This window comes from Penicillium vulpinum (assembly GCF_028829585.1).
Source record: "Penicillium vulpinum strain IBT 29486 chromosome Unknown utg000003l_segment0_segment0, whole genome shotgun sequence".
Lineage (NCBI taxonomy): Eukaryota > Fungi > Ascomycota > Eurotiomycetes > Eurotiales > Aspergillaceae > Penicillium > Penicillium vulpinum.
The window spans coordinates 4,116,107-4,139,663 of NW_026643243.1; the positions used below are offsets into that span (position 1 = coordinate 4,116,107).

The following is a 23,557-nucleotide window of genomic DNA, read 5'->3' on the forward strand; positions in this document are numbered from 1 at the left end:
AATATAGACTTGGTTGGCTGGTGTTGTGCAGTAGCTACCTTCGTTGCACATGGACATGATGTGGTGCGAGCTATGGAACTATCTATGTATATAGGAACGTCGTAGTTTATGATGAGTGGCTAACTAGGTCCTTATTCGGGGTCTTCTGTCACGGCGCCATTGAGCCTCATACCCGACATCTCTATTCCATGGAGTCTGGGGCATACTACCTCCATGCCCTCCATACAAAATCTATTGACAAGTATAATTGGGATATGAATACTATATCATGACATGATGGAATCCCACTCCCGCTCCTGGGAAGAAGAGGGCTCCTGGGGATTTACACAATCGTCCATTAGCCCCGCCAGTCCTGAAATGTAATGAAGTTGGGAACTAGATTCACGTCAATTGCTGTGCTAAATTTGAAGATTGATACTCTGTCGATCATTTATCTTGAGATTTAATGAAAGGGGCTTTGGCAAGGGCGTCTGCTTGAACTTTCCAAACATATTTTCCCAACCTGACAAGATCATCCCCGAAGTTCGCAATAAAGTCTTCCGCAGATGGCCCCTCGTTCCAAATCAACTGATGAAGGTCATCCTCGGAGCCCAATGTCGCCGCTTGCCAAATATCTTTCCATTTTATCACACTCTGAAGAGCCTCAGTGTGCTGGCTCTGAACTTGGCTGGCAATCATGTAGAAGGATGATCGCTTGGCATGGCCCCTCTCGGGCTTCACCAGCTTTACAGAGGAAAATTTGGCAAAAGTCCAGACTAGCTTCGCTGTTTCCCATGCTTCAAGCTTATGGAGAAGTACAATAATTGTTCCTCCAGGATTCAAATGTTCGAGACCCAGCGCTAACTGGGTGACTGTAAGCCTTCGTGCTTCGACGGTTTCTCGATATGACGCGCGAGAATGCGTTCGAAGGACTTGACCGTCACATATCACCAGGTCGAAAAGTTGATTAGGCCGGAATTGTTGCGGTAAGAAATTTTTAGCGTCCGGATGGTCGGTTGGAATCTCGTGTGCTCCCATGTCGCTAGCTAGCATGGTAATATCTAAGAATCTTTGATCAACATTCCTAGTTCTTGGCAGCCGACTTTTGTGACCACCGCAGGCGACGGGTAAGCTAAAAGCAACCGCTTGTGATCCTGGGTTTTTCCTCATCGCTATCTCCAAAAATCCACCTGGAGCCATGCACATATCCAGAATCTTTGGAGGGCCTTTTTGGGTACGACGAATCGCGAAAGCGTTGCCAATTTGGTGGAGCTCCTCGGCGATATCTTTCATAAGATTGTGGAAATAAACGTTGTTCTTTTCATTATTTTGATCCGCATTTCGACGTTGTACTCGAAAGTATTTATCGCCTTTCGGGTTCTCCCATCCCTAGCAACGATATAGATTATGAGCATGCATACGTATCATTCGATTCGAGCTGGGTACTTTCTGTCTTAGGAGACTTAGCTCCATAAACTCATTACTGTGTTCCTTTAGATAGGGCACAATGATTTTGTTCGCAAAGTTGCGTGTCCACTCATCAGGTGGTGAAGTCGCGTCTACGACGGCTGGCGAAATCTCAGTTTGCGAGTGGAGCGAGAAGACGGACTCCATCACTCCTGACATTGGCGTTACGGATCGCATCATCTGAGAGGTGAGTAGAAAATACAAAAGCGAGTCTGTATCCAAAATAAGTGTAAAAGATTATGTGTCGATGAGATCAACCTAATCTTGTGTCAGCGCCTATCTTCAACGTAGCGCCACCTTAACATATATAGTACCGGTTGGGCATATTTGCATTGGCTTATCATGACACGTGTGCTACACTATTTAGGCGCTAGGTGCCAGACCACCGGGGTGAAATGTGGGTTGAAGGGCAAACTGCGTCCTCGGATTGAGAATCCTTGACTGAGAATCCTGGTCTCCCCATATGCCCAGTACTTATGTTTATGACCCGAATCAGAATTTGGACGAGCTAAGGTGATTCCAGCTCATTATCTAGTCAATCTGGAATTCTTAACAATATACCTTGCGGCATCTGAATGGATGTCCCTATCGCAGCTCGTTGTTGAAAAGTCGATAATCTCAAGTCTCTCGTTAAGAGTGTGACGCTTCCCCAAACGAAATTGCGTAGCGTAGCGATTTCTTGCCCGTGATTAGCGTCTGGCTACAAAATGTCGGGAGGCTAAGACAGGGCTCGGCCAATGATACTGATGAAATCCCTCTAACAAGCGGATGAATCCCTGTTAAAATTGGCACATATCCTACCACAATTGGTGGATCTACGTCAACTACATGCAATATGATAGGCTAGTCTAATCGAATGTATCAAATTCAGTCTAATCCTTTTCTAGCCTCTCTCGCCTTAGCGCCCCCGAATGAAAGAAAATGACCAGATACCCATTTAAATCTACTTTGTAGAGGGATATTTGAGGAGATGCAAGGGGTTCCAGTGTCTGTGGTTGGATTTTGTTGATGCACAGGCTCAGAATCAACTCGTAGTCGTCGATCACGATGCTGGATTGGAGACTGTCTCGCTCAACGGCTCCTCTATCCCTTCGCTATCAGGCCCCATGTCTCTTTTGTTCTTCAAAGAACTGCCTCAGAATAGGTTTGTTTTGACCATTGGGTCCTCCAAATATTTCCAACCTCTGGTATTCTGTCATTGGTTGCCCGCTCTGTTCAACCCTAGCCCATAATCCTAGCATCCGGTCCAACTCTTTCCATACATGTTCTTGCGAATTACACTCTCCAGTCATAGTCAGAGGCGGCCCAAAGGAACTCCCAAAGTCCTTCTTGACAACTGCATAGTACGACATCCGATCCTCGGTTTCAATGTCAATCTCGTAGTCGCCTTTGCCCCAGATAGTGACACAGCTGGCTTGAATACGTTGGCCTTGCGGGGAAGACATCAGCAGATGTATAGCTTTATTCTGGAGGTGGCAGTTGAAGGAAATTTTGGACGAAAAGAATGTCTTGAATTAGGGATATTCAACTCTAGGGTGTGAAATATGTCAATCAATCAAGAGGTGAAAGTGATAGCTTGGTGCCTGTTTTCAAACGGAAACTTCAAGCAATTTATGTCAACACTTGTTTGCCCTAGGCAGTAGGCTTCTAAATTAAGCCACAGATATGTTGTACAACTGTAGCTGCACGCTAGTGGAGCTTTGGCGTAGCTAGAGGACAAACGGCTGAAACAAGGAAACACTCAGAAAACAGGAGACCATGAAGTGGCGGTGACGACCTCATCAAACGGTATTTTATGGTTTCTGTACGAAGATTCGTGAATATATAGGCATAATGTATATGTGCACGGCCATGCTAGTAGATGATCGGGCATACCGGCAAGGCACGTTACTAACTATTGTAGAGGGAGACGTGAGAAATGGCGGTGTAAATTGACTAAACAAAAGACGTGTATTAAGTGCTGGAAGCAAGAGATTAGAAGAACAACAAATCCTTTCTCCTACAAACTACTCCTGGTTTTCCTTCTCCTATCTTCCGCTATTCAACAATCTGCACTGGTTTTGTCTGGTTCGCAGACAGGCATTACCCACCTCTATGACAGCGCACCCCATTTCACTATGTAGTCATTCCTCGCAAAACATATTTTTAGCAGCCGCGGTTACAACCGCTTAGGGTCAAACTACATAGTCTTATAGCTACCTAGTGACAGATAATCGTGCCAAGCTCCCAACACCTTTGTAGTGCTCCACTTAACGATACTTTTCGGTCAACGATAATTGTTTCTACAATCAACTCCATATATAAGCACTAAAGATAGTGGTTTGGGGGCGATATCGACTAATTTAGGCTCGCACCATAACTGTATTGGAGGACTCTTGGCATGAGACGGCCCGGGGATCCCGCACATGTCAAAGTTTAACAAGCAATACTTTGTAAGCAATCTTATGGAGCTACCCGTGGACCTTTATCTCTAGGTCCCGAACCCACTCATCTCCGATAGAAGCTAGGAGATTGCTCACGATGTGCACGGAGGCACGAACCAATTCTCGTACTCGCCCTTCGTTTACTTGTCTGCCTTGTAGGCGATGAAAGGTACCATCTTGATGGAAATCAACAATCGTCCTAATCTGATTTGGTATAGATTAAATTTGAAAAACAACTCCCCGCTTGCCGCGAATGTCGCCGACTGAACGATATATGCGCCTATCCGCCCATCACTGCCTCCGATCAGCCCAAACCTGCCGAACGTTCGCCCCAAAAAAACGTTCATAACCTGGATCAGCATATATCTGCTTTTTCCTTGCCCACAACCTTACATACCAACGATAGCAGCGTGGGAAATACCATTGACAGCAATGAGATCAATGATACGCATCCTAGAGGTAAATCCCGACAAGATGAGATAGTATGGGCATCAGACACTCTTGAGTTGCTGGACATCTCGATGCTGTCGCTGACTGAACTTCCTATCGACTTCCATGCGTTCGGCACTTTCTCCGACGCCCCGCCTCTGCCCAGTTCATCGGCCCGTCCCTCTTCCCCCATCGATCGAAGATCTCTCTGGCCAGCTCCCAAAATTAGCACGCCCATCTCCTCTTGCGAAATCTCCGATATTACCCATAACTCTGTTACCAATACTCCATCTAACCTACGAGAGAGTTCACAACTGATGGAGTGTTTGAGCTCACCACAGGGAGACCTCCGCCGATATGTGGGCCGCTCGTTCTGGGCCCTCGCATCCAATCAAATGGCTGATTGTGATGTATTGCTAAAGGCGCAACAGCTTCGTTTCCTAGCTCAGGAAACCCACGGCCGGAACTCGGGGGAATGGGCTCGGATCCTGGAAAGTCTACCTCCGAGAAAAGTACGCGACGTGCTTCTTGAATCGTTCCTGCTTAGCGTAAAGCCGTTGGCCCCGTTGACCCATGTTCCTACTCAACTATAAAATCAACGACATGCATGCCTTTCAAATCGCAAACGACCTCAACCATCGTCTTAACAGGACTAAACGGCAAGGCCGCTGCCAAATCTCGACAAGCTCTAACACCGCCCAAATACACACCATCCCAGCTCAGCCCATGCGCCATCACTAACGGCAAAACTTGGAAAACTAGGAATATCAACACCTGCCAAAGTACGCTTATATAAACATTAAAATGCGTCTCCACCTCAACGGCTTGCCATCATTAACAACATCCAGTATACAAATTCCATGGCTCAGCAGCTCTTCAAGAGTGATTATTCGAAGTACGCGAAGACGCCGCCAGAGGAAGTGAGTAGTGCCTATCTACCTAGATCTGATGGCGTGATCACAACATCGCCCTGGAGCCCCGGAGCCTGGAGGTTGAGGCTGGGGATCAAATGCCCCAATCCTATGGAGTAAATCAATCCCACATATAGCTCGACATAATTTCACCAGATATTACATTGGGTAAACACGAAACTAGTAAAGTCTTGTCAGGTTCCTTACATCAGGTGGTACAAAGCGATATTTTCCCAATCCAAACACTCATGATAACTATCGCGTTATTGCTAAATAAAAAGGCGAGCCAAAATTTGAGAAAGTAAGTAAAAAGGGGGAGGGGGGGGGGGGGAAAGCTGTGTACCTGGTCCGTTGCTCGTCCGGTGCTCGGCTGGTTAGAGGTCCCATCTCCGATTTATCCCTGCAAATGGAAGCCACAGATTGACTCGCGGGCGCATATATATTAGCAAGCTGAGATAGCAGGGGGACAAGAAAAAGATACGCTCCGCCCAGGAAGTTGTATAAATAGTTGGAAAGGGCATAGTTGTAGGCGCCCAAAATACTTCTTTTATAGAGGCGTATTAATTAGCAGTCAATCTCCGGCTATGTCGCTTGCCTCTCTCCGAAACCTGTGCTCCCAGGTGTTCCCGCCCAAAGCGGCCTTTACTGAAAAAGAGCTGCCTTTACAGCAGGGTCGGGTTTTTATCGTGACAGGCGGTAATGCCGGCGTCGGTTTTGAATTATGCAAGATCCTGTATGGCTCCGGTGCCACCATCTATATGGCATCAAGATCGAAGGCAAGGCCCCTAAACAAATCTAGACTCATGAACCAGCCAGTAGGCTAACACGCTTTCCTAGGAGCGTGCCGAGGACGCGATTCAATCCATTATCAAGGTTCAACCTGCGCCGAAGTTGCCCGGCAAGATCAAGTTCCTCCATCTTGACCTTAACGACTTAGAATCAGTTAAGGGGGCGGCCGCTACTTTCGCACAACAAGAATCAAAACTCGATGTCCTCTGGAATAACGCGGGAACTGGAGCGAACATGGTGGAACCCGGCGCTAAAACAGCCCAGGGATTCGAGGCTATGGTGGGGATGCACTGTATCGCGACTTTGCTATTTACCGAGCTCCTACGACCGCAGCTACGGGCGGCTGCAGCAGCACCCGACACACCTCGAGGATCTGTTAGGGTAGTGTGGACATCCAGCTTTTTAGCGGAGGGCGGCTCTCCCGAGAATGGGATTGATTTCACCTTGTTAGATAATGGAACCAAAGATCGCGCTCGCAACTATGCTGTCTCAAAGGTGGGAACCTGGATGCTGGGACGGGAGCTGGCACGGCGATCCGATCTCGAGCAGGATAACATTGTGAGCGTGGTGCAGAATCCAGGCAATCTCAAGGCGGGCTCCTATGCAGGGACTCCGGCGCTTATCATGTTTTTCATTGGACCCCTACTCCATGAGGCCAAGTTTGGGGCTTATACTGAGCTGTACGCCGGTTTATCATCTGAGATAACCCTTGAGGAGAATGGCGCCTATATCATTCCCTGGGGACGGATTCGACTGGACAAGGATTGTCCACGACGAGATATCGTCGCGGCGATGACTTCGGCTGAGGATGGGGGACTTGGATACCCAACGCGGTTTTGGGAGTGGTGTGAGGAGCAGTGGAAGCCTTTTGTGTAAATCTTGAGTTTCACTGCTGCATGTCTCAAGAGTTTCACCATACTTAGGTGATGTTGAGTCTATTACAACCCCAATGACATGTATTCTGATCTTGATTAGACCTAGAGAGCAAGCTTTGTTTCTTCGTCAGTGCAAGACCGAACTTGTCTTTAACTTGATCCTCTGGTCTTATAATGATAGTATGACTGTCTTGCCCTTTCCGATTGGATGAGGCCCAAAGGTAGAGGCATTAGTACTTACTGGTATGCTCTCAGGCGTACGGGTCGATTCAGCACTTGCAAATTAGCATCCTACCAAACAGGGCATAGAAAAGAACTGGGGCTTGCACTCAAGAAGTAGATCTCAAGAGGTGTAGGAGTGTGTTTTCTTGTATCTGTAACTACCCCCTAACGTATTTCACATGCGAGCTGCGCAGTGAAAACACCATAGTAAATGCGTTATATGCTACATTTCTATCTCAACAACCAACGTTTCTTTCTTATTATTTTATTTGCGAATAGCCATTGATAAGCAATTCTAATAGCGTATATCAATTTCCTAGATTCCTCGAAACTCCTTAAAGTGGCAATACTTAATATAAAAAACATTAGACTGTAAGGAAAAGCTCACATGGGCAAGTGTTGTTGAGATATATAGTTGTCATTTATTGCGTGGTATCGTATTACTACATTATAATAGACACCTACCAGTCCAGAAGCGATCTGAAAGATGGGGCCTTCATAGTCTAGGGTTTTAGGATTTCAGGATTAAACGGCAAGTTCTTCGAGGGTAATCATCCCCGATGGAAGAGCAAGTATGTATGCGAATGTGTGGAGGAACTGCCTGCCCAGGGAGTGGATCAGATGACATAATCATAACATGGCCCGGCCCTCGGGGGCCCCCGGGGCTCCGGGCCTAGAGGTTGGGGATGCCCGAAGCCCTAAGTAAACAAGTGCCACATACAGCTCGGCATAATTTCTCCGATTGTCATATGTATAATTCCACATGTGGGGGGAACTGTTTGCGGATCCATGGTTGCTTAATCCGGTAATGATTGCGAGGGCGAGTAAGAGATCATTTAAAAATACTTCGACTTCGCTAATATTATTTCTATAGGACAGTTCCAAGCTTTTTATATTGTTTGATTGCGTTTAGCTTAGATTATCTCTTTTCAATGTGAATCTCCCCGAGGCTGCACTTGACGTATGTCTTTCCCAGGCAACCATTTCAAAAGACATCCCTTATCATCTCTCATCCCATGCAGAAATCAAATTTTCTAGAGTGTGCATTGATACCTTTGAGATTGTATAGGATTCGGATTTAACTGTGCCAAGCATTATCCCGTCTACACCCCACTTGAAAAACCAGGCTCCTCGCCAGTGCTACTGGGGAACTAATCGTCCGAGGAAGTCTTTGATACCCAGAAAGATCTTCTCTGATCGTCTCTGCTCGATGTGGGATTGAGCTCTTAAATTACACGATATTTGCTTTTTCCTGATCTTCCGGAAATATTTAGCAATGGGACGAATCAGCGACAACTTCACCGTTCTCACTCTTGCCCTCGCCATCGGGATATATTTCAAGCCGGAGTATGCGATTTTCAACTCCAGGATTGCGACGATCGTCGTCCTTTTCGGAATCCTCACCACGTCGAAAATTTTCTATCGGCTTATATTGTATCCCGACTACTTCTCTCCATTGAAACACATTGACACACCTGCTGTACGCCAGCTATCCTTTCGTATTTTTTCGACGAATAAAACTAACAACGTTTAGAAACGAAGCTGGCTCACCGGCAATTCTCCAAATTTCTTACTTGACACCCCCTATCCGGAATTACGGGAGTGGGCCACTAGCAAGCCCAATCAAGATCTTATCCGGTACTATATTGTCGCAAACCTCGAAAGAGTGATTTTGACAAGCCCAAGAGCATTGGGTGAGCTGCTCGTTACGAAAAATTATGATTTTGAAAAACCAGAATTGGTGCGGGTTAGCTTGCGACGTATCACAGGTGATGGAATCCTACTTGCCGAAGGTGAAGAGCATAAGGTAAATTTGGCCCTTAAAATGCCACTCTGCGTCAATTCAATCTTATAATATCTCCACTAGATTCAACGGAAGAATCTCATGCCAGCATTTGCCTATCGCCACATCAAGAACCTCTACCCAGTCTTTTGGGGCAAGAGTGTAGAAATGGTTAAGTTGATCGAGGAAGACCTGAAGAGCAGAAAGGCCAATGGGAATAACGACAACACAGTCCAAATCAGTAACTGGGCCAGTCGAGCAACTCTGGACATCATCGGCGTCGCCGGTATGGACCATGACTTCGACTCTCTCCGTCATCCCGATAACAGCCTCAGCCAATCCTACCGCAAAATCATGTCCTCGCCACCCCTCCTCATGAAAATCCTATTCGTGTTAGGTATGCTAGTCGGTACCCCGGGATGGACCCACTCACTACCGACGAAACGCAACAAAGACATCAGGGAGAGCGGCGAGGTCATCCGCAACGTCGCACGACAAATGATCCGGCAGAAGAAAGCAAAGATGGAAGATCCCAAAGCCGAAACTGGCATTGACATTATCTCCGTTGCACTAAGCAGCGGCACCTTCGACGAAGAGAACCTCGTCGACCAATCCATGACCTTCCTAGGCGCAGGCCACGAGACAACCGCGTCGGCACTACAGTGGGCCGTTTACGCACTCTGCAAGAATCCCAATGTCCAAACTCGTCTGCGGGATGAAGTCCGCGCCAACCTTCCATCCCTCGACGACCCGACTCCAATTTCCGCCACCGCAATCGATAACCTGCCCTACCTGAACGCAGTGTGCAACGAGGTCCTCCGCTTCTACCCCTCTGTGCCGACGACCATACGCAAGGCTGTTCGCGACACATCTATTGCCGGCAAGCATATCCCCAAAGATACTACATTTACACTTTCTCCGCACATCCTGAACAGGATGGAAGAGTTGTGGGGACCGGACGCGAATAAGTTCAATCCGGATCGTTTTATGGGTCCCGGTAAGGCTAATACTGGCGGTGCGGTTAATAACTATGCGTTTTTGACTTTCTTGCATGGCCCGCGTAGTTGCATTGGGCAGGGATTTGCGAAGGCAGAGCTTGCTTGCTTGATTGCTGCTACTGTTGGTCGGTTTCACATGGAGCTCAAGTTTCCTGATGCTAAGTTGGAGACTCGGGAGGCGGCTACTGTTTCACCTAGAGATGGTGTTCTTGCCTTGCTTACCCCATTGGAAGGGTGGTAGATCTGGATCGAGGGTGTCTGTCGGTTTCGAGTGGTTCTTGTAGTATATATTGTTGGTCTATTAAGTGGTTTCGTCTTTCCATCGTTCAAGACGAGCTATCGGAGCTTTGTTGTAAAAGCTGAGCTTGAAACCTTATTTCTATGGATATATATTCTTTGATTATTGGTGTCGGAAATGCTATAAACTTCCTGACCACTTTTCCGACCACTGTACACGTAGGCTTTGGTTTACTAGAAGCTGAGTTGAATGCCTCAGGCGTTAGGTCAGTTGTGGACACGTCACGTGGGATGTGAGGTGCCAAGACATTTATGGAGCCGCAACATCGCCCCACAAGGTCCCGCTGGTGACGCTTACCTAGGATGTCAGTAGACCTCGGGAATCATGATACATTTTCACTGCAGTCATGTGCAAACAAACTTCACTAATATATAACAAAACCTCATTCATACCTAAATTCACAGAATATGGCTTGTCTTTTCCTAGTGGGCGCTTTCGGTCCACCGAAGTGGTAATCAAGCTTTGTTAGTCAGTCTACAATACTTCATACTTCGAGGACTACCAATATGCTCATCTAACAGCTCTAATAGAGTGAAACAGCACAGCCATGCAGGATGAAAAATTCTCACTTGAAATAATCAGAAGATATAGCTTTGGATATGAACATACTAATGACTGCAACGGGTAAATTCTATTCTATTGATATTGCTCTCGAAAGACCATAATCCTCTCAACTTCATTACCAGCAGCATCCTCCTCCACCCAAGCACGCCACATACCACCACAATTAAAGTCAAATACAACCTTTCCCCGATGTAATTTGACATCTGATGCCCTGTTCACAGGAACAAGCTCTGCCTCTATACCAATGATACCACCTTCGCCCTCACCAGTCTTATTCCACCTGGCGCCAGCCGAACGTTGAAGCTCACCACCAGGCCCAGAAACAGCCGTCACTGCGTCTGCAAGGCCGGAAGGAAACCTGCCAGGCGAAGAAAACCGTAGCATTGAAGCAGTTGTGCGCGCAGCCGCAACCCGAAGGAATGAGTCTCCATTCCCAGTCCCAGAGACCGCAACAGCACGCCGATAGCAACCCTTCTCTACCCCCAAGTCCAATTGCTTAGAGGACCCATCACCCGAAAGGGATGAGTACATTGGGGTGTTCTGATCCCGTAGAAATTGCGGCATGCAATCTCCCAGCCAATTCCTCGCGTCGCGTAGCAATCCACCCACGGAATCATCCGACATCGCCTCAGCACCACCGGACACAATCTCATCCCAAGCCTCAGCCCAAAACCCAGCACCCAAGGTAGGCGTATCACCAATTCTCCCGGGCAACTTATTCGTCAACCCGCCAGTACTAGTAGCAACAGCCAGATTTCCCCACTGATCAAGACAAACACAACCAACAGTCCCCTGAGTCAAGAAAAGGGGCTCCTCCTCCCCCCTCAAACCCCTCATGTGCTCATCCCACCTCTTCTGCGTGAAGAACCACTCATCAGGACAAAATTCCAGTCCCCAATCCTTCGCGAGCGTCTCAACATATGGAGCAATTAGCTGAGAATGCATACTCCCCCCGTCATCTACAGGGGATCCATCAGCAGCAACACCGGCTCTGAGGAGCGATTCGCGCGCGAGACGGATCGGATGACGGACATTACGGACGCCCATTACGCCTGCGCCGCGCTTGATTGACCCTGGTTGGGTTGTGCTGTTGGGGTGAATGGATGTCACCATTACGGAGGCTTCCATTTCGATTGCGCCGGCTGTTGTGAAGACGCTGCCGCGGCCGCAGTTGAAGAGTGGGTCATCTTCAAGGAGGGAGACGGCATGTACGGCTGCGTCTAGAGCTGTGCTGCCTTCTTTGAGGAGGGTGTGGGTTGAGCGGAGATAAGATTGGAGCGAGGCGTGGTGGGCGGCATACAGGTCCGGGGGCAGTTTAGAGCGTTGGATATTACCGGCGCCACCGTGGACAATTAGGGTTGGCTTGAATGATGCTGTGTTTTCCATATTATTGGGTAATTGGCTATTCTGGTTGGTATTGTGATGTTGGTTGTGTTGCTCTGGTGCGGGGAAATGCAAGGCGGAGTAACATTGTCCGAGTTGGGGTATCACTATCTATAAACATTGCACTTGCGACCATACAGAGCTATATAAGAAGCCACCTTATTAGATACACCGTGTAAAAATTTGACTCACGATGGCAGATTCAAAAGAAAGTCTAATGTTCCACCTTCATACATCGGAAATTGACATCCATGGTTCATATCAAACGGCGCCATCGATGGATCAAACGGCAGCGAAAGCCAGTTATCTGCACCAATATCGTTCAAGGACGGGATGAATCCTAGATCCGGCTGTTGGTCTTGCAATACAGGGGCATTCGTGGGATTTGACCGGTCACCATTGTCCGGCCAAGGAGGAGGCCCCATTGATGATCTTCGTGTGATGTCTCGACTACTTTTCATGGTTTTCGACGATGCAAGCAGATTGCGTCGCAAGCGTGAGACATGCATGCCAAGCAGTGCGGCATATCGCGTGCTCAGATGCACATCATCCAAGGCGTTTGACTTGAGTGCTTTGATACTCTTTTCTAGTATTTCAATTGATTCCTGAAGCTTGGCTTGACGTGTGCCCAGACTGAGCGCTTTCATCAAGAAGATCGAGGCACTGGTTATACGGAGGACGATTCGGACAGGCGAAAACCGTAGCGCCCCTGCTTCGGCTAGATGGGTGACTTTCTGCAGGATCTGGCCACATCCTTCGATCACCTCTTGGATGTATTCGTAGTCTGTTTGGTCGATGGTCATGGGTCGCATTCCGTCGAAGTTGTTATGGTTGTTCTCTGCGACAGCACGTTCCACTACTGCTTGCATTCCCACTGAATGGGTGTAGACACGGACGAAGTGGTATTCGATGAAAAGATCGTTGTAGAATGCTTTGTCAAGTACCTGGGGTTGTAGGTACTTGTCTTTCCATTCGTTGAGAAGAGGTCGGAAATGCTCAAGAAGGCCAACATATCGGCCGCTGTGCAGTTGCTGGCGGGCGAACGCCACAGAGGGGAAGAAGGTATCAGTGACAGACTTCGCTAGCTTGGTAAGCTCGATCCACGAATCCATGAACGCCAACCACGTGCTGCCCGGTGGACTCAGTCCTTGTGGCTTCCGTCCACCCAGGATAGCATGGTTTAATGACTGAGGAATGGGTGACATGCATCCAATCCGCCACGCCAGTTGATTGATATAGACGTATATCAGACGTTGTACGCGCTGCCAGCGCATTCTCATCTGATCTCTCCATTCCAGTTCGTCGTTCGGTGAGCTGCCTCCTTCTGTCTCGAATATGCCCAGCTCGTGTGCAAGAGAGAGTGCACATCCAAGTAACATCCAGGACATTTGGTCAGATCGGCGTGCGGGTTCAATTATATCGTCTACCCCGCGACTACCAGGTGCTGAGCTTTGATCGTTATTATCATGATTCTTGGGGGCTTCTGGGATCAAATCATCATCCCAGCCATCCGTCTCGGGCGGAAAATGCAGGGCGCGAGGATGCCATTCTGACATCAACAGAAGCGCCTCCACAGTACCCAGACTCCGCACCTTGGATTTTGTTGATTTTTCTTGCCCAAATATAAGCCGCATTGTCAATTGTTGGCAATGCAACCATAGTCGGTGGTGGATAAAAAAATTCCTCGACTCTCCCCCTGCTCCAGGGAGGACGTGATAGCGGGAAGAAATCATGAGAATGGTAGAGCATAGAACTGGCTCCCGAGTAATCAGCCAGTAGTGATATCGATGGTTGGCGTAGAAGTCAGTTAAAATCGGAGATAAACAAGACATATTCTTATAGAACCTACTTCGGTTAGCTTTGTTTGGCAGAGGTATGGAACATGGGAGGGAACACACAGATCAATAAGAGTAACAGCCTCTCTAGCAGTGAACCAGCCCATCTTGACGAACCGACAAGCCTCCCAGATATTGAGAGTATCTTGGGTGGCGTCAGATAGCTTGACAGGATGTATTACCCGTGCCACCGACTCGGACGCAGAGTCGTAGTTTCCGGGTGTTCGATTTTGGGTACTCGGACCTGCCGATGGAGGCCCAGCTAATGATTCGGAGCTAGCATCAGGATTAACATCTTCTTGAGCAGTTGCAGCTTCAAAGAGAATATTAAGTGCGTCATTGTCACTTGCAACGACGGTACGCATCATAGAGTTGGCGAGGGTAGAATTAGCCCGGTGTCTGCTATTTTCATATGCACGCGAAGGGGACTGATCAGGTTGTGAAGGCCCTACAGAAGGGTGATCCAGGGATCCACGATGGGATTCCGTTCGGTCCCGATGATAGGACCATCCTGTCTGAAAGTTGTGCCCCTGACGAAAATTTGTCTCAGGTGTTGAGGTGGCTACTTTGCTCGGATGTTGTCTCTGCGTCTGGCCTTGTGTGAGGACAGAACTATCAGGCGATGTCGTCGCAAGTTGCCTGACATCTCGGGGTGATATATCCGGTTCATAGCTCTCTGGCGATCGCGCTAAAAAATTGACCATTTAGATACTAGCTGATTTAGATAGGGTAAGCATTCAATTCAGGCGCACCTCGCTTGCGGGTCCTTTCCCACGCCCGTTTCTCGGGGAACACACACTCCCTTAGTTCCCTGCGGCATCGTGCACATGGTGGGCCGATCGGAAGACCATCTGGGCCGGTTCCTAGATCGCATTTGGCCTTTCTCTGCCGGCAAGGGATGCATGCCTTGTAGGTGCGTTGATACGGCTTGTCCGGGCGGGTTGATCTAACATCCATCGTCAACCGTTCCTGGGCGGATGCAACCAGGATCTTCGGAGATGAAGTGGATTCTGTGGGTATTGATTGATGCTATGGATAATTGCAGGGAGACAAAGAGAGGCGAGCCAGGATTATTAGCCGGCGATACCCGCTCGGGCCCCGCTCAAGCTTCTTAGATTGTTCATATTAGGATCAGACCTCTAACCAAAGAAAACTATGCTAATCAAATTAATGTGTATCTATGAACTTATTTCAGAATCGAATCATATTCTAGTTTATCTTCAGAATGATTGGTGATGTTACGCAGTCAAGAACCAATAGAAGAAGAAATAATAGATCATATGTCACGCAAAGTAGGGTGGCTTGCAGCCTCTAGAGCTCTAATGCATGTACAATGTAAGCAGAATGGTAACGTTTCAGGCAAATAATATAAAATAATGATATTCCCATAGCCGATATGTACTTTGTAGATACGGCGGTTGGACTCGGCTTCAACAGGACGGAATCTGTTCCGCGAATGCTCTACATCTACGGAGTACAAGAGGCAACGGCAACGGCATACAACATCCGGTGTGGGGAAATTGACTTAACGTAATTGAACTTTCTAAAGTTCAAAGCTTGTATAGCTTAGTTTATAAACACACACACTCTCTCTGGGGATTCTCTCTAGGCTCTTTTTCGTACCTTTATCTCTACTCTATCATTAGATCGAATATCACCGACTCTTCATAATGACCGATACAGTGACTCTCCATACCTATTTCCGCTCGTCCTGCTCTGCCCGACTCCGAATAGCCCTACACCTAAAGCAAATCCCCTTCACGTCCGTCTACGTGAACCTCCTAAAGGGCGAGCAATCCTCCCCGGCCCATCTGGTCATCAACCCGTCAGGAACAGTTCCAGCCCTAGTAATCCAGCGCGACGGCGAAGCACCCGTTACAATCACTCAATCTCTCGCTGCACTAGAGTACCTTGCAGAAGCATTCCCAGAGCAAGGACCTGCGCTGCTCCCGCCCGCCTCGGACCCAGAGAGCCGCGCTGTAGTGCGCACGCTGGCGGACATTATATCTTGCGATATACAGCCTGTTACGAACCTCCGGATCTTAAAGCGTGTTGGGGCGCTGGGTGTTGATCGTGCTGTTTGGTCAAAAGATCTGATGGAGGATGGGTTTAGGGCTTATGAGGCTGTTGTTAAAAGATCGGCGGGGAAGTTTAGTGTTGGAGATGAGATTACCATTGCGGATTTGTGTTTGATTCCTGCTGCTTGGGGTGCTCAGAGGTTTGATGTTGATTTGGGTCAGTTCCCGGTTACGAATGAGATTGTGAAGAATTTGGAGATGGAGGAGGCTGTTAAGAAGGGGCATTGGAGATCGCAGGATGATACCCCAGAGGAGTTTCGTATTACGGAGTAGCTGAAATGGTAACTCAGTATATAAAGGATTGAATAGTCTCAGTTAGTGGTCTTAGTATATTCTGTTGTCATACTAGTAATACTGGCGTTTAATGGCATATTGACAAAAGGTAGTAGGTGATTTCTTTATTTAGGTTGTATTGGCTAGTTAAAACCGACCGAGACATTCTATTCTAAGCTCTATAGTGTAGGATCAGACATAATTGAAAAAAAAAAAAGTAACATCACACATTGATCATTTCATTCAATTTTAAGTCAATCTACTGCAGCGAAATGGCAGGCAGGATAGTGCCAACACAGTCGCCGAAACCGACATAGTTGCCTTCTGTACCAGCCATACCGCGCAGAGTAACAGTGTCACCATCCTGAACGAACATACGCTCAGAGCCATCTGCCAGCTTAAGGGGAGTCTTTCCCTTGGTCTGTTCCAAGAAACTACCCTGAGTCCCATCCTCCTTACCAGAGATAGTACCCGATCCCAGCAAGTCACCAGTGCGCAAGTTGCAGCCTGTGACCGTGTGGTGAGCAATCATCTGAGGGAAAGAGTAGAGCAGATTTTTAGCGTTGCTGTTAGCAATAATAGTGGGCTGACCACCGGCGTTGGTGACCTCAACATCGAGGGGGATCTCGTAGGCACCCTCGGCAGACTTCTCGCGCAGGTAGGGGAGCAGAGACTCGCGGTTTGAAGGCTCTAAACCGACAGTGCGGAAGGGCTCGAGAGCATCAATGAGAACAACCCAGGGGGTGATGGTGGTACCGAAGTTCTTCGCATTGAAGGGACCCAGGGGGATGTATTCCCAGGCCTGAATGTCACGGGCAGACCAATCATTCATGAGAACCAGACCGAAAATGTGGTCCTCGGCCTCGTCAACTGGGATAGGCTTGCCGAGATCATTGGGCTTGCTGATGAAGCAAGCAAGCTCCAGCTCGATGTCGAGCCTCTTGCAAGGGGAGAAGATGGGCACCTTGGGGTCCGCGGCGGGGTTTGCCAGGACCTGACCCTGGGGGCGGTGGATGGGTGTGCCTGAAGTAACGACTGATGAGGCACGGCCGTGGTAGGCAACGGGCAGGTGCTTATAGTTGGGCTGGAGCGCATTTTCTGGGCCACGGAAGAGAACGCCAATGTTGAAGGCGTGGTGCATACCAGCAAAGAAATCGGTGTAATCGCCAATCTGCATGGGCAGATGGTTGGTCACCTGAGACAAAGGCAGCAGAGCTGACTTTTGGAGGGAGACATTGTCCTTAAGAAGCTGGGGGAACTTTGTATCGGCGCGGAAGATATTTTGTAGGTACTCGCGCACTTGACGGTGCACAGGGCGACCAAGGGCAGCGAAGTCATTCAGTGTGGGCTGGCTGAAAACAGCTAGGTGTTGCTCAAAAGCCGGCAGCTGTGAGAAACCTCCGGATGAAGCAAATGCGCTCAAGTTCAATGCATGATCACCGATTGCAATCGCAGCTGCCTTTGATGTGGACTGTGTGGAGATGATGCCGAACGGGATGTTGGCGAGCGAGAACGGGGAGTTCTTGGGGATCTGGAACCAGGAAGCCATATTGAATGAAATGAACGAAATAAATTAATGTTTGAGGAGTTTAGAGAGAACAAAGAAAACGAGTTCGCGATCTTAACATCCAGAAGTAGTGCGGAATGTGTCCGCTCCCCCGCATCCAACCGGCGCGGAATGCAAGGGTAATGGCGGGAATTGTCAGTATTCTGCGGAATGATGTGACTAGTGTGACCTTACATTGTTTGCTGCTTTTGAAAGAGCGAAGATCCTCGGTTGATCTGGGGTATTTGAAAAGACAAGGTCTCCACATTATTGAAACCACCATCACAGATCACCATCAATATGCCCGTCACCAAGTTCAACCACCCTGATCCTTATAAGTACCTGACGGGCTTCGACTCGTGTCATGAGTATGTATACACATAGCTTGCAACAACGGACATGAATTAATGAATACATAGGACAGAAGCCGTTGAAGGAGCTCTTCCAATCGGTCATAATTCCCCACAGAAAGCTCCATACGGGCTCTACACCGAGAAGCTCTCAGGAACGGCATTCACTGCACCTCGCCATGAGAATAAGCAGACATGGGTATACCGAATTTTGCCCGCAGCAGCTCATGAGAACTTCATCGCGGAGGATGCCGGCTCGTATCACATGAGCATGACAACCGAGACCGACAAGCTTCACCACATTCCTAACCAACTGCGTTGGAACCCCTTCGATCTAGATGAGCAGGTCGACTTTGTGCACGGACTGCACCTGATTGCGGGCTCTGGAGACCCAACTCTGAAGCAAGGACTGGGCATTTTGATGTATGCCGCGGGCAAGGACATGGGCAAGGAAGCTTTCTACTCCTCGGACGGAGACTTCCTTATTGTTCCTCAGCACGGTGTGCTGGACATCCAGACCGAGCTCGGTCGCATTCTTGTACGACCAAATGAGATCTGTGTTATCCCTCGCGGTATTAGGTGAGTGTTTTTCATATCCTACATAGGATCAATAGCTGATCACTTCCATCAGATACCGAGTGACGCTCCCAGACGGTCCTGTGCGGGGATACATCTGTGAGGTATACCAGGGCCACTACCAGCTCCCAGAGCTGGGCCCCATTGGATCCAACTGCCTGGCCAACGTACGCGATTTCCAGGCCCCTGTTGCGGCGTTCGACGACGAAGAGGAAAGCGAGTGGAAGCTCTACACCAAATTCAACAACAGTCTCTTCGCCGCGCGACAGAATCACACCCCCTTCGATGTTGTCGCCTGGCACGGAAACTACTACCCCTTTAAATACGATCTTGGCCGTTTCAACGTTATCGGAACGACCTCATTCGATCACCCCGACCCTTCTATCTTCACTGTGCTGACAGCTCCATCGGACCGCGTTGGTACCGCCGTTGCTGACTTTGTCATCTTCCCTCCTCGCTGGCTCGTCGCGGAGAATACTTTCCGCCCTCCGTGGTACCACCGTAACACCATGTCGGAGTTCATGGGTTTGATTTCTGGTGATTACGATGCGAAGGTTGGTGGTGGCTTCAAGCCTGCTGGCGCTAGTTTGCACAATGTCATGAGTGCTCATGGTCCCGACTCTGGTGCTTTCGAGGGAGCTAGCAATGCTGAGCTGAAGCCTCAGAAGGTTGGTGATGGAAGTATGGCATTCATGTTTGAAAGGTTAGTTCGATATCCGCCATTATCTTCGAGTTATATTTGCTGACGATTTTTAAGTTCTCTCATGGTCGGTGTCTCCGAATGGGGTCTTAAGACCTGCCAGAAGGTGCAGCCAGAATACAACGAGCACAGCTGGACGCCTCTGAAGCGACACTTTGTGAACCCTAACAAAAAGGTCTAAGCTATGCCCAGTTTAGCCCCACACACTGCGATGGGAAAATATGCACATCTTCAATTAGTTATATAGCATAGCAAGATACCAGAATTCAACCAAATCTAACAACATTGGTATTCATTATTTCGTTACTCCAAATGCACTTTGTAAGTTAGTAATTAATAACTCTTTCGTGATACAGTTATATGTAATCTTCAGCCCTCGATCTCCTTCCTCATCGCCTCCTTAACAATAGCTCCACACATCTTAGCATAAGGATTCGTCTGCACAGAAAGCTGCTGCGCAACCTTATTCCCGTAGCGACCCCCAAAGAAGAAATCCCGACTCGCCATTTCCTCAAGCTGATCAGCCGAAAGTCCGCGCAAACGCTCCGGCCCCGCCTCACCACCGGGACCAGCCTTCTTCACCCGCGCCGCCTTCAGAAGTAAATAACCCCTGTGCGTGTGCGCGTCGGCCAATAGCCGTGCTTGGGCTGCTGAGACCGCATCGGCGGGGCTGGCGGGTGTGGCAAAGTTTATGGCTTGGCCTAGGTCAGAGAAGATGCGGGAGCAGAGCTGGGAGGTTTCAGGGGCGAAGAGGGCAGCATCGGCTAGCTCGGTATCAGTGGTTTGGTTGGTACCAGCTTCCTTGTTGTAGATCAGATCGACCAGCAGGCGGAGTGTTTGTGCTCGATTTGTGTATGCGGAGGGGTATTTTGGATGTTGCGTGAGAAGAGTGTCAAAGTCGTTTAGTGCTGACTGGACTGTCTCTGTACTTGGTGATGTGTTTGATTGCAATTCGCGAATGATGGCTGTTTCGCGCTGCTTGAGCGATATCAGGTCTGTTTCGGAGAGGTTCAGAGATGATGGCCATGGGGCGAGTGATGAATCAACGATTATTCCTGATGATGGAGAGGATTCGGCATCGAATAGAGCTTGAAGTACGGCCGAATCATTGGATGTCAATGATGGGCGAGCAGTTGTGATAGATGTCATCTTGGGATTTGGTGTTGAGATGAGAAGTGAGAATATTGTGATAGTCAATGCAGAACGGGCTCACTTTTCAGTCAAAATTAATTGAACAAAGAAAAATATCTGAAAGGAATTGAACTAAGATATCGAAGATCTCCGGATATTCACAATGATCTCACAGCGGGTATCTCCGGATATCTCAGGGTCCTGAAATAGCCGGCAACTATGACAAGGGATGCAATGAAAAGTGGATTGGAAATAGATATCCGCCGAGACAGATTACGGTGACTAGAGGATTAGTTATATAAAAGAAAGGTCAGAGTATACTTTCTAATAACTACATAGAAATCCACCGCCTCTCTTGTACTACCCATCATTCTAGATTTTATCTACCCACATCACCATCTTACAAACATACAATTCAACAAAATGGCACCATCAGCTATTACCAACAGTCCTCCCCCCTCAGTCGCCGGCGAGACATCTTCAGTAGCCAGCTACCGCAGCTACGACCATGTGCACTGGTACGTCGGCAATGCCAAGCAAGCCGCAAGCTACTACATCACCCGCATGGGCTTCAAACGCATTGCCTACAAGGGTCTCGAAACCGGCACACGCCATATCTGCTCCCATGTTATCCGCAATGGCGAGATAACCTTCATTCTGACCTCTCCTCTGCGGTCCCTTGACCAAATGGACCGTTTCAATCCCGAAGAGCAAGCCGAGCTAAAGGAGATCCACGATCACCTTGAAAAGCACGGCGACGCAGTCAAGGACGTTGCCTTTGAAGTTGACAGCGTCGATGATGTATTCTTTGCTGCTGTGAAGAATGGCGCCAAGCCTGTCTCTAACCCTACGGTCCTTGAAGATAAGAGTGGCCATATCAAGACTGCTACTATCCAGACTTATGGGCAGACCACCCATACCCTTATTGAGCGCAATGAGTACCGTGGTATCTTTATTCCAGGTTATCGTGATGATACTGGCAATGAGGACCCCATTCTGCAGTTTTTGCCCGATGTTCATCTCAGACATATCGATCACTGTGTTGGAAACCAGGACTGGGATGAGATGGATAAGATCTGTGAATAGTGAGTTTGGCTCCGGATTGTTTGATTGAGTCCTCATTTACTGATACCATTCATTAGCTACGAGAAGTCTCTTGGCTTCCACCGTTTCTGGTCTGTCGATGACAGCCAAATCTGCACGTAAGTGGTTTAACATATTTTATCTGATCCCAGTCACCATGGCTGACCTCATAATTATAGTGAGTTCTCGGCTTTGAAGAGTATCGTCATGGCTTCACCCAACGAAATCGTCAAGATGCCCATCAACGAGCCAGCAAAAGGCAAGAAGCAATCCCAAATCGAGGAATACGTGGACTTCTACAACGGTGCCGGTGTACAGCATATTGCACTCCACACCGACGATATTATCCGTGATATCACCAATCTCAAGGCGCGGGGTGTTGAGTTCATCAAGGTTCCTGAGACATATTATATCGACATGCAGGCCCGCTTGAAACAGTCTGGCTTGGTACTCAAGGAAGGCTTCGAGACTATCCGCAGCTTGGACATTTTGATTGATTTCGATGAAGGTGGCTATCTACTGCAGCTTTTCACTAAGGTATGTGGGAATTAATGACTCCAGTGTGGGTGAATTTATACTAACCTGACAAATAGCACATGATGGATCGCCCCACTGTTTTCCTTGAGATTATCCAGCGACACAACTTTGAAGGCTTTGGGGCTGGAAATTTCAAGTCACTATTCGAGGCTATCGAACGAGAGCAGGACCTCCGCGGTAACTTAGTTTAAGGTCTGAAAAGATTCCTAGTTAGGCATGTTTTTATAAGGTCTTCTAGATTGCGAATTTGCATCTTGAATTTAGCGAATTAGGTGGTTTCCCTTTAATGACAACTTTTTGACCATCTCATTGTCCGCCGATTCCTGTAGCTCAAATCGATACTGGAAGATATGTAGAAGTCGGTTCGCGTCCACTCTAGCATCCTAGCGGTGTTAGATAGCTTGCGACTGTAAAAGCAAAGAAGACACAGATGTGGGGATTTGCATTGAGTACAAGGTTTAACTGGAAAGGAAGAACTATCCGGGGCTACGTGGGCGCTATAAAATGTCACATTTTACAGTAAGGGATACAGAGCAGACATGAGATCCGAACCCCTGATAGGACTGGCCCCCAGTTGGCAAAAGGGTTGTACATGGTAAAGACCGCATACATGTTTTGTTGTGTGGGTTTTTATATACTTCAGGGGATAACAGGCCAAATGAAACATAATGAAGCAATCTAACTTGCAAGACCGAATACCTACTCCAGTTTATATAAACAAAGCAATCTGAAGCAAGTCACTAGTACAACTTTCCTAAACCCCATTCCTATCAAAGAGCCAAAAGAAGCAACCATACCACCCAGTAATCCCCCAGCAACCTCCAAGTAAACCCAACCTCAATCAGAGTATCGATCCAGCAGATCCGCAATCCGACACCAATTCTCTCGAATTTTTAACTTATGTTGATCAAGTTCCTTCTCAAATGGATCCATCGACTCTAGAGCATCAGCATCAACAACAACGTCGTCGATCATCCGGTTCCGTCTGCATTGAATCATCTCTATCAAGTGTGCTTCCCGATCGAATAAGGCGTTTGATTCATTCAGCAGATAATCCTTATCCTCCACCCATTTATTCCTCATTTCTGTCAACTTGGCTTTTGTCACTTTATCGCCCCGCGTTGCTGAATACATCTGTACCATCTGGGCTTGGGGTTTCTCTTAGTGAGGGAGTGTATCTCGGGACGAAGACTTACTGAAAGCAATAAGGGTGGCTATCGGTACTAGAACCCATATAGCGATGTAGGCGGCAACCACTAGCTCCCGCGATATCTCGCAATCCATTTATGGGTTGGTTTGTTGATGTTAGGTCTGGTTGTGCGGGTAT

General features: G+C 48.1%; 14 protein-coding genes across 14 annotated transcripts; 6 read left to right on the top strand and 8 right to left on the bottom strand.

The window, feature by feature from the left end:
• Positions 1 to 426: 426 nt before the first annotated feature.
• N7479_006616 (uncharacterized protein) lies at positions 427 to 1,605 on the bottom strand (the record flags this gene model as incomplete). Its single annotated transcript, XM_057254310.1, has 2 exons — positions 427 to 1,368; positions 1,426 to 1,605. 2 exons carry the CDS (start codon positions 1,603 to 1,605, stop codon positions 427 to 429), a joined length of 1,122 nt encoding a protein of 373 aa, XP_057108172.1.
• A 938-nt stretch (positions 1,606 to 2,543) lies between these two features.
• Positions 2,544 to 2,891, bottom strand: N7479_006617 (uncharacterized protein; the record flags this gene model as incomplete). The annotated part of the gene is made up of 1 exon (XM_057254311.1): positions 2,544 to 2,891. The coding sequence occupies one exon, from the start codon at positions 2,889 to 2,891 to the stop codon at positions 2,544 to 2,546; it is 348 nt and encodes a 115-aa protein (XP_057108173.1).
• A 1,499-nt stretch (positions 2,892 to 4,390) lies between these two features.
• Positions 4,391 to 4,891, top strand: N7479_006618 (uncharacterized protein; the record flags this gene model as incomplete). Its single annotated transcript, XM_057254312.1, has 1 exon — positions 4,391 to 4,891. The coding sequence occupies one exon, from the start codon at positions 4,391 to 4,393 to the stop codon at positions 4,889 to 4,891; it is 501 nt and encodes a 166-aa protein (XP_057108174.1).
• Positions 4,892 to 5,793: 902 nt separating this feature from the next.
• On the top strand, positions 5,794 to 6,874 carry N7479_006619 (uncharacterized protein; the record flags this gene model as incomplete). Its single annotated transcript, XM_057254313.1, has 2 exons — positions 5,794 to 5,916; positions 6,047 to 6,874. The coding sequence occupies 2 exons, from the start codon at positions 5,794 to 5,796 to the stop codon at positions 6,872 to 6,874; spliced, it is 951 nt and encodes a 316-aa protein (XP_057108175.1).
• A 1,497-nt stretch (positions 6,875 to 8,371) lies between these two features.
• Positions 8,372 to 10,117, top strand: N7479_006620 (cytochrome P450; the record flags this gene model as incomplete). Its single annotated transcript, XM_057254314.1, has 3 exons — positions 8,372 to 8,575; positions 8,630 to 8,902; positions 8,963 to 10,117. The coding sequence occupies 3 exons, from the start codon at positions 8,372 to 8,374 to the stop codon at positions 10,115 to 10,117; spliced, it is 1,632 nt and encodes a 543-aa protein (XP_057108176.1).
• A 693-nt stretch (positions 10,118 to 10,810) lies between these two features.
• Positions 10,811 to 12,124, bottom strand: N7479_006621 (isoaspartyl peptidase/L-asparaginase; the record flags this gene model as incomplete). The annotated part of the gene is made up of 1 exon (XM_057254315.1): positions 10,811 to 12,124. One exon carries the CDS (start codon positions 12,122 to 12,124, stop codon positions 10,811 to 10,813), a length of 1,314 nt encoding a protein of 437 aa, XP_057108177.1.
• Positions 12,125 to 12,309: 185 nt separating this feature from the next.
• On the bottom strand, positions 12,310 to 13,755 carry N7479_006622 (fungal specific transcription factor domain-containing protein; the record flags this gene model as incomplete). The annotated part of the gene is made up of 1 exon (XM_057254316.1): positions 12,310 to 13,755. One exon carries the CDS (start codon positions 13,753 to 13,755, stop codon positions 12,310 to 12,312), a length of 1,446 nt encoding a protein of 481 aa, XP_057108178.1.
• A 173-nt stretch (positions 13,756 to 13,928) lies between these two features.
• Positions 13,929 to 14,785, bottom strand: N7479_006623 (Peptidase T2 asparaginase 2; the record flags this gene model as incomplete). Its single annotated transcript, XM_057254317.1, has 2 exons — positions 13,929 to 14,595; positions 14,709 to 14,785. The coding sequence occupies 2 exons, from the start codon at positions 14,783 to 14,785 to the stop codon at positions 13,929 to 13,931; spliced, it is 744 nt and encodes a 247-aa protein (XP_057108179.1).
• Positions 14,786 to 15,626: 841 nt separating this feature from the next.
• maiA (maleylacetoacetate isomerase MaiA) lies at positions 15,627 to 16,307 on the top strand (the record flags this gene model as incomplete). The annotated part of the gene is made up of 1 exon (XM_057254318.1): positions 15,627 to 16,307. The coding sequence occupies one exon, from the start codon at positions 15,627 to 15,629 to the stop codon at positions 16,305 to 16,307; it is 681 nt and encodes a 226-aa protein (XP_057108180.1).
• Positions 16,308 to 16,566: 259 nt separating this feature from the next.
• On the bottom strand, positions 16,567 to 17,856 carry fahA (fumarylacetoacetate hydrolase FahA; the record flags this gene model as incomplete). Its single annotated transcript, XM_057254319.1, has 1 exon — positions 16,567 to 17,856. The coding sequence occupies one exon, from the start codon at positions 17,854 to 17,856 to the stop codon at positions 16,567 to 16,569; it is 1,290 nt and encodes a 429-aa protein (XP_057108181.1).
• Positions 17,857 to 18,153: 297 nt separating this feature from the next.
• On the top strand, positions 18,154 to 19,660 carry hmgA (putative homogentisate 1,2-dioxygenase (HmgA); the record flags this gene model as incomplete). Its single annotated transcript, XM_057254320.1, has 4 exons — positions 18,154 to 18,221; positions 18,273 to 18,782; positions 18,835 to 19,482; positions 19,537 to 19,660. The coding sequence occupies 4 exons, from the start codon at positions 18,154 to 18,156 to the stop codon at positions 19,658 to 19,660; spliced, it is 1,350 nt and encodes a 449-aa protein (XP_057108182.1).
• Positions 19,661 to 19,848: 188 nt separating this feature from the next.
• On the bottom strand, positions 19,849 to 20,628 carry hmgX (the record flags this gene model as incomplete). The annotated part of the gene is made up of 1 exon (XM_057254321.1): positions 19,849 to 20,628. The coding sequence occupies one exon, from the start codon at positions 20,626 to 20,628 to the stop codon at positions 19,849 to 19,851; it is 780 nt and encodes a 259-aa protein (XP_057108183.1).
• Positions 20,629 to 21,033: 405 nt separating this feature from the next.
• On the top strand, positions 21,034 to 22,421 carry N7479_006628 (4-hydroxyphenylpyruvate dioxygenase family protein; the record flags this gene model as incomplete). The annotated part of the gene is made up of 4 exons (XM_057254322.1): positions 21,034 to 21,695; positions 21,753 to 21,812; positions 21,873 to 22,230; positions 22,287 to 22,421. 4 exons carry the CDS (start codon positions 21,034 to 21,036, stop codon positions 22,419 to 22,421), a joined length of 1,215 nt encoding a protein of 404 aa, XP_057108184.1.
• A 646-nt stretch (positions 22,422 to 23,067) lies between these two features.
• On the bottom strand, positions 23,068 to 23,514 carry N7479_006629 (uncharacterized protein; the record flags this gene model as incomplete). The annotated part of the gene is made up of 2 exons (XM_057254323.1): positions 23,068 to 23,354; positions 23,427 to 23,514. The coding sequence occupies 2 exons, from the start codon at positions 23,512 to 23,514 to the stop codon at positions 23,068 to 23,070; spliced, it is 375 nt and encodes a 124-aa protein (XP_057108185.1).
• Between the last annotated feature and the right edge of the window lie 43 nt (positions 23,515 to 23,557).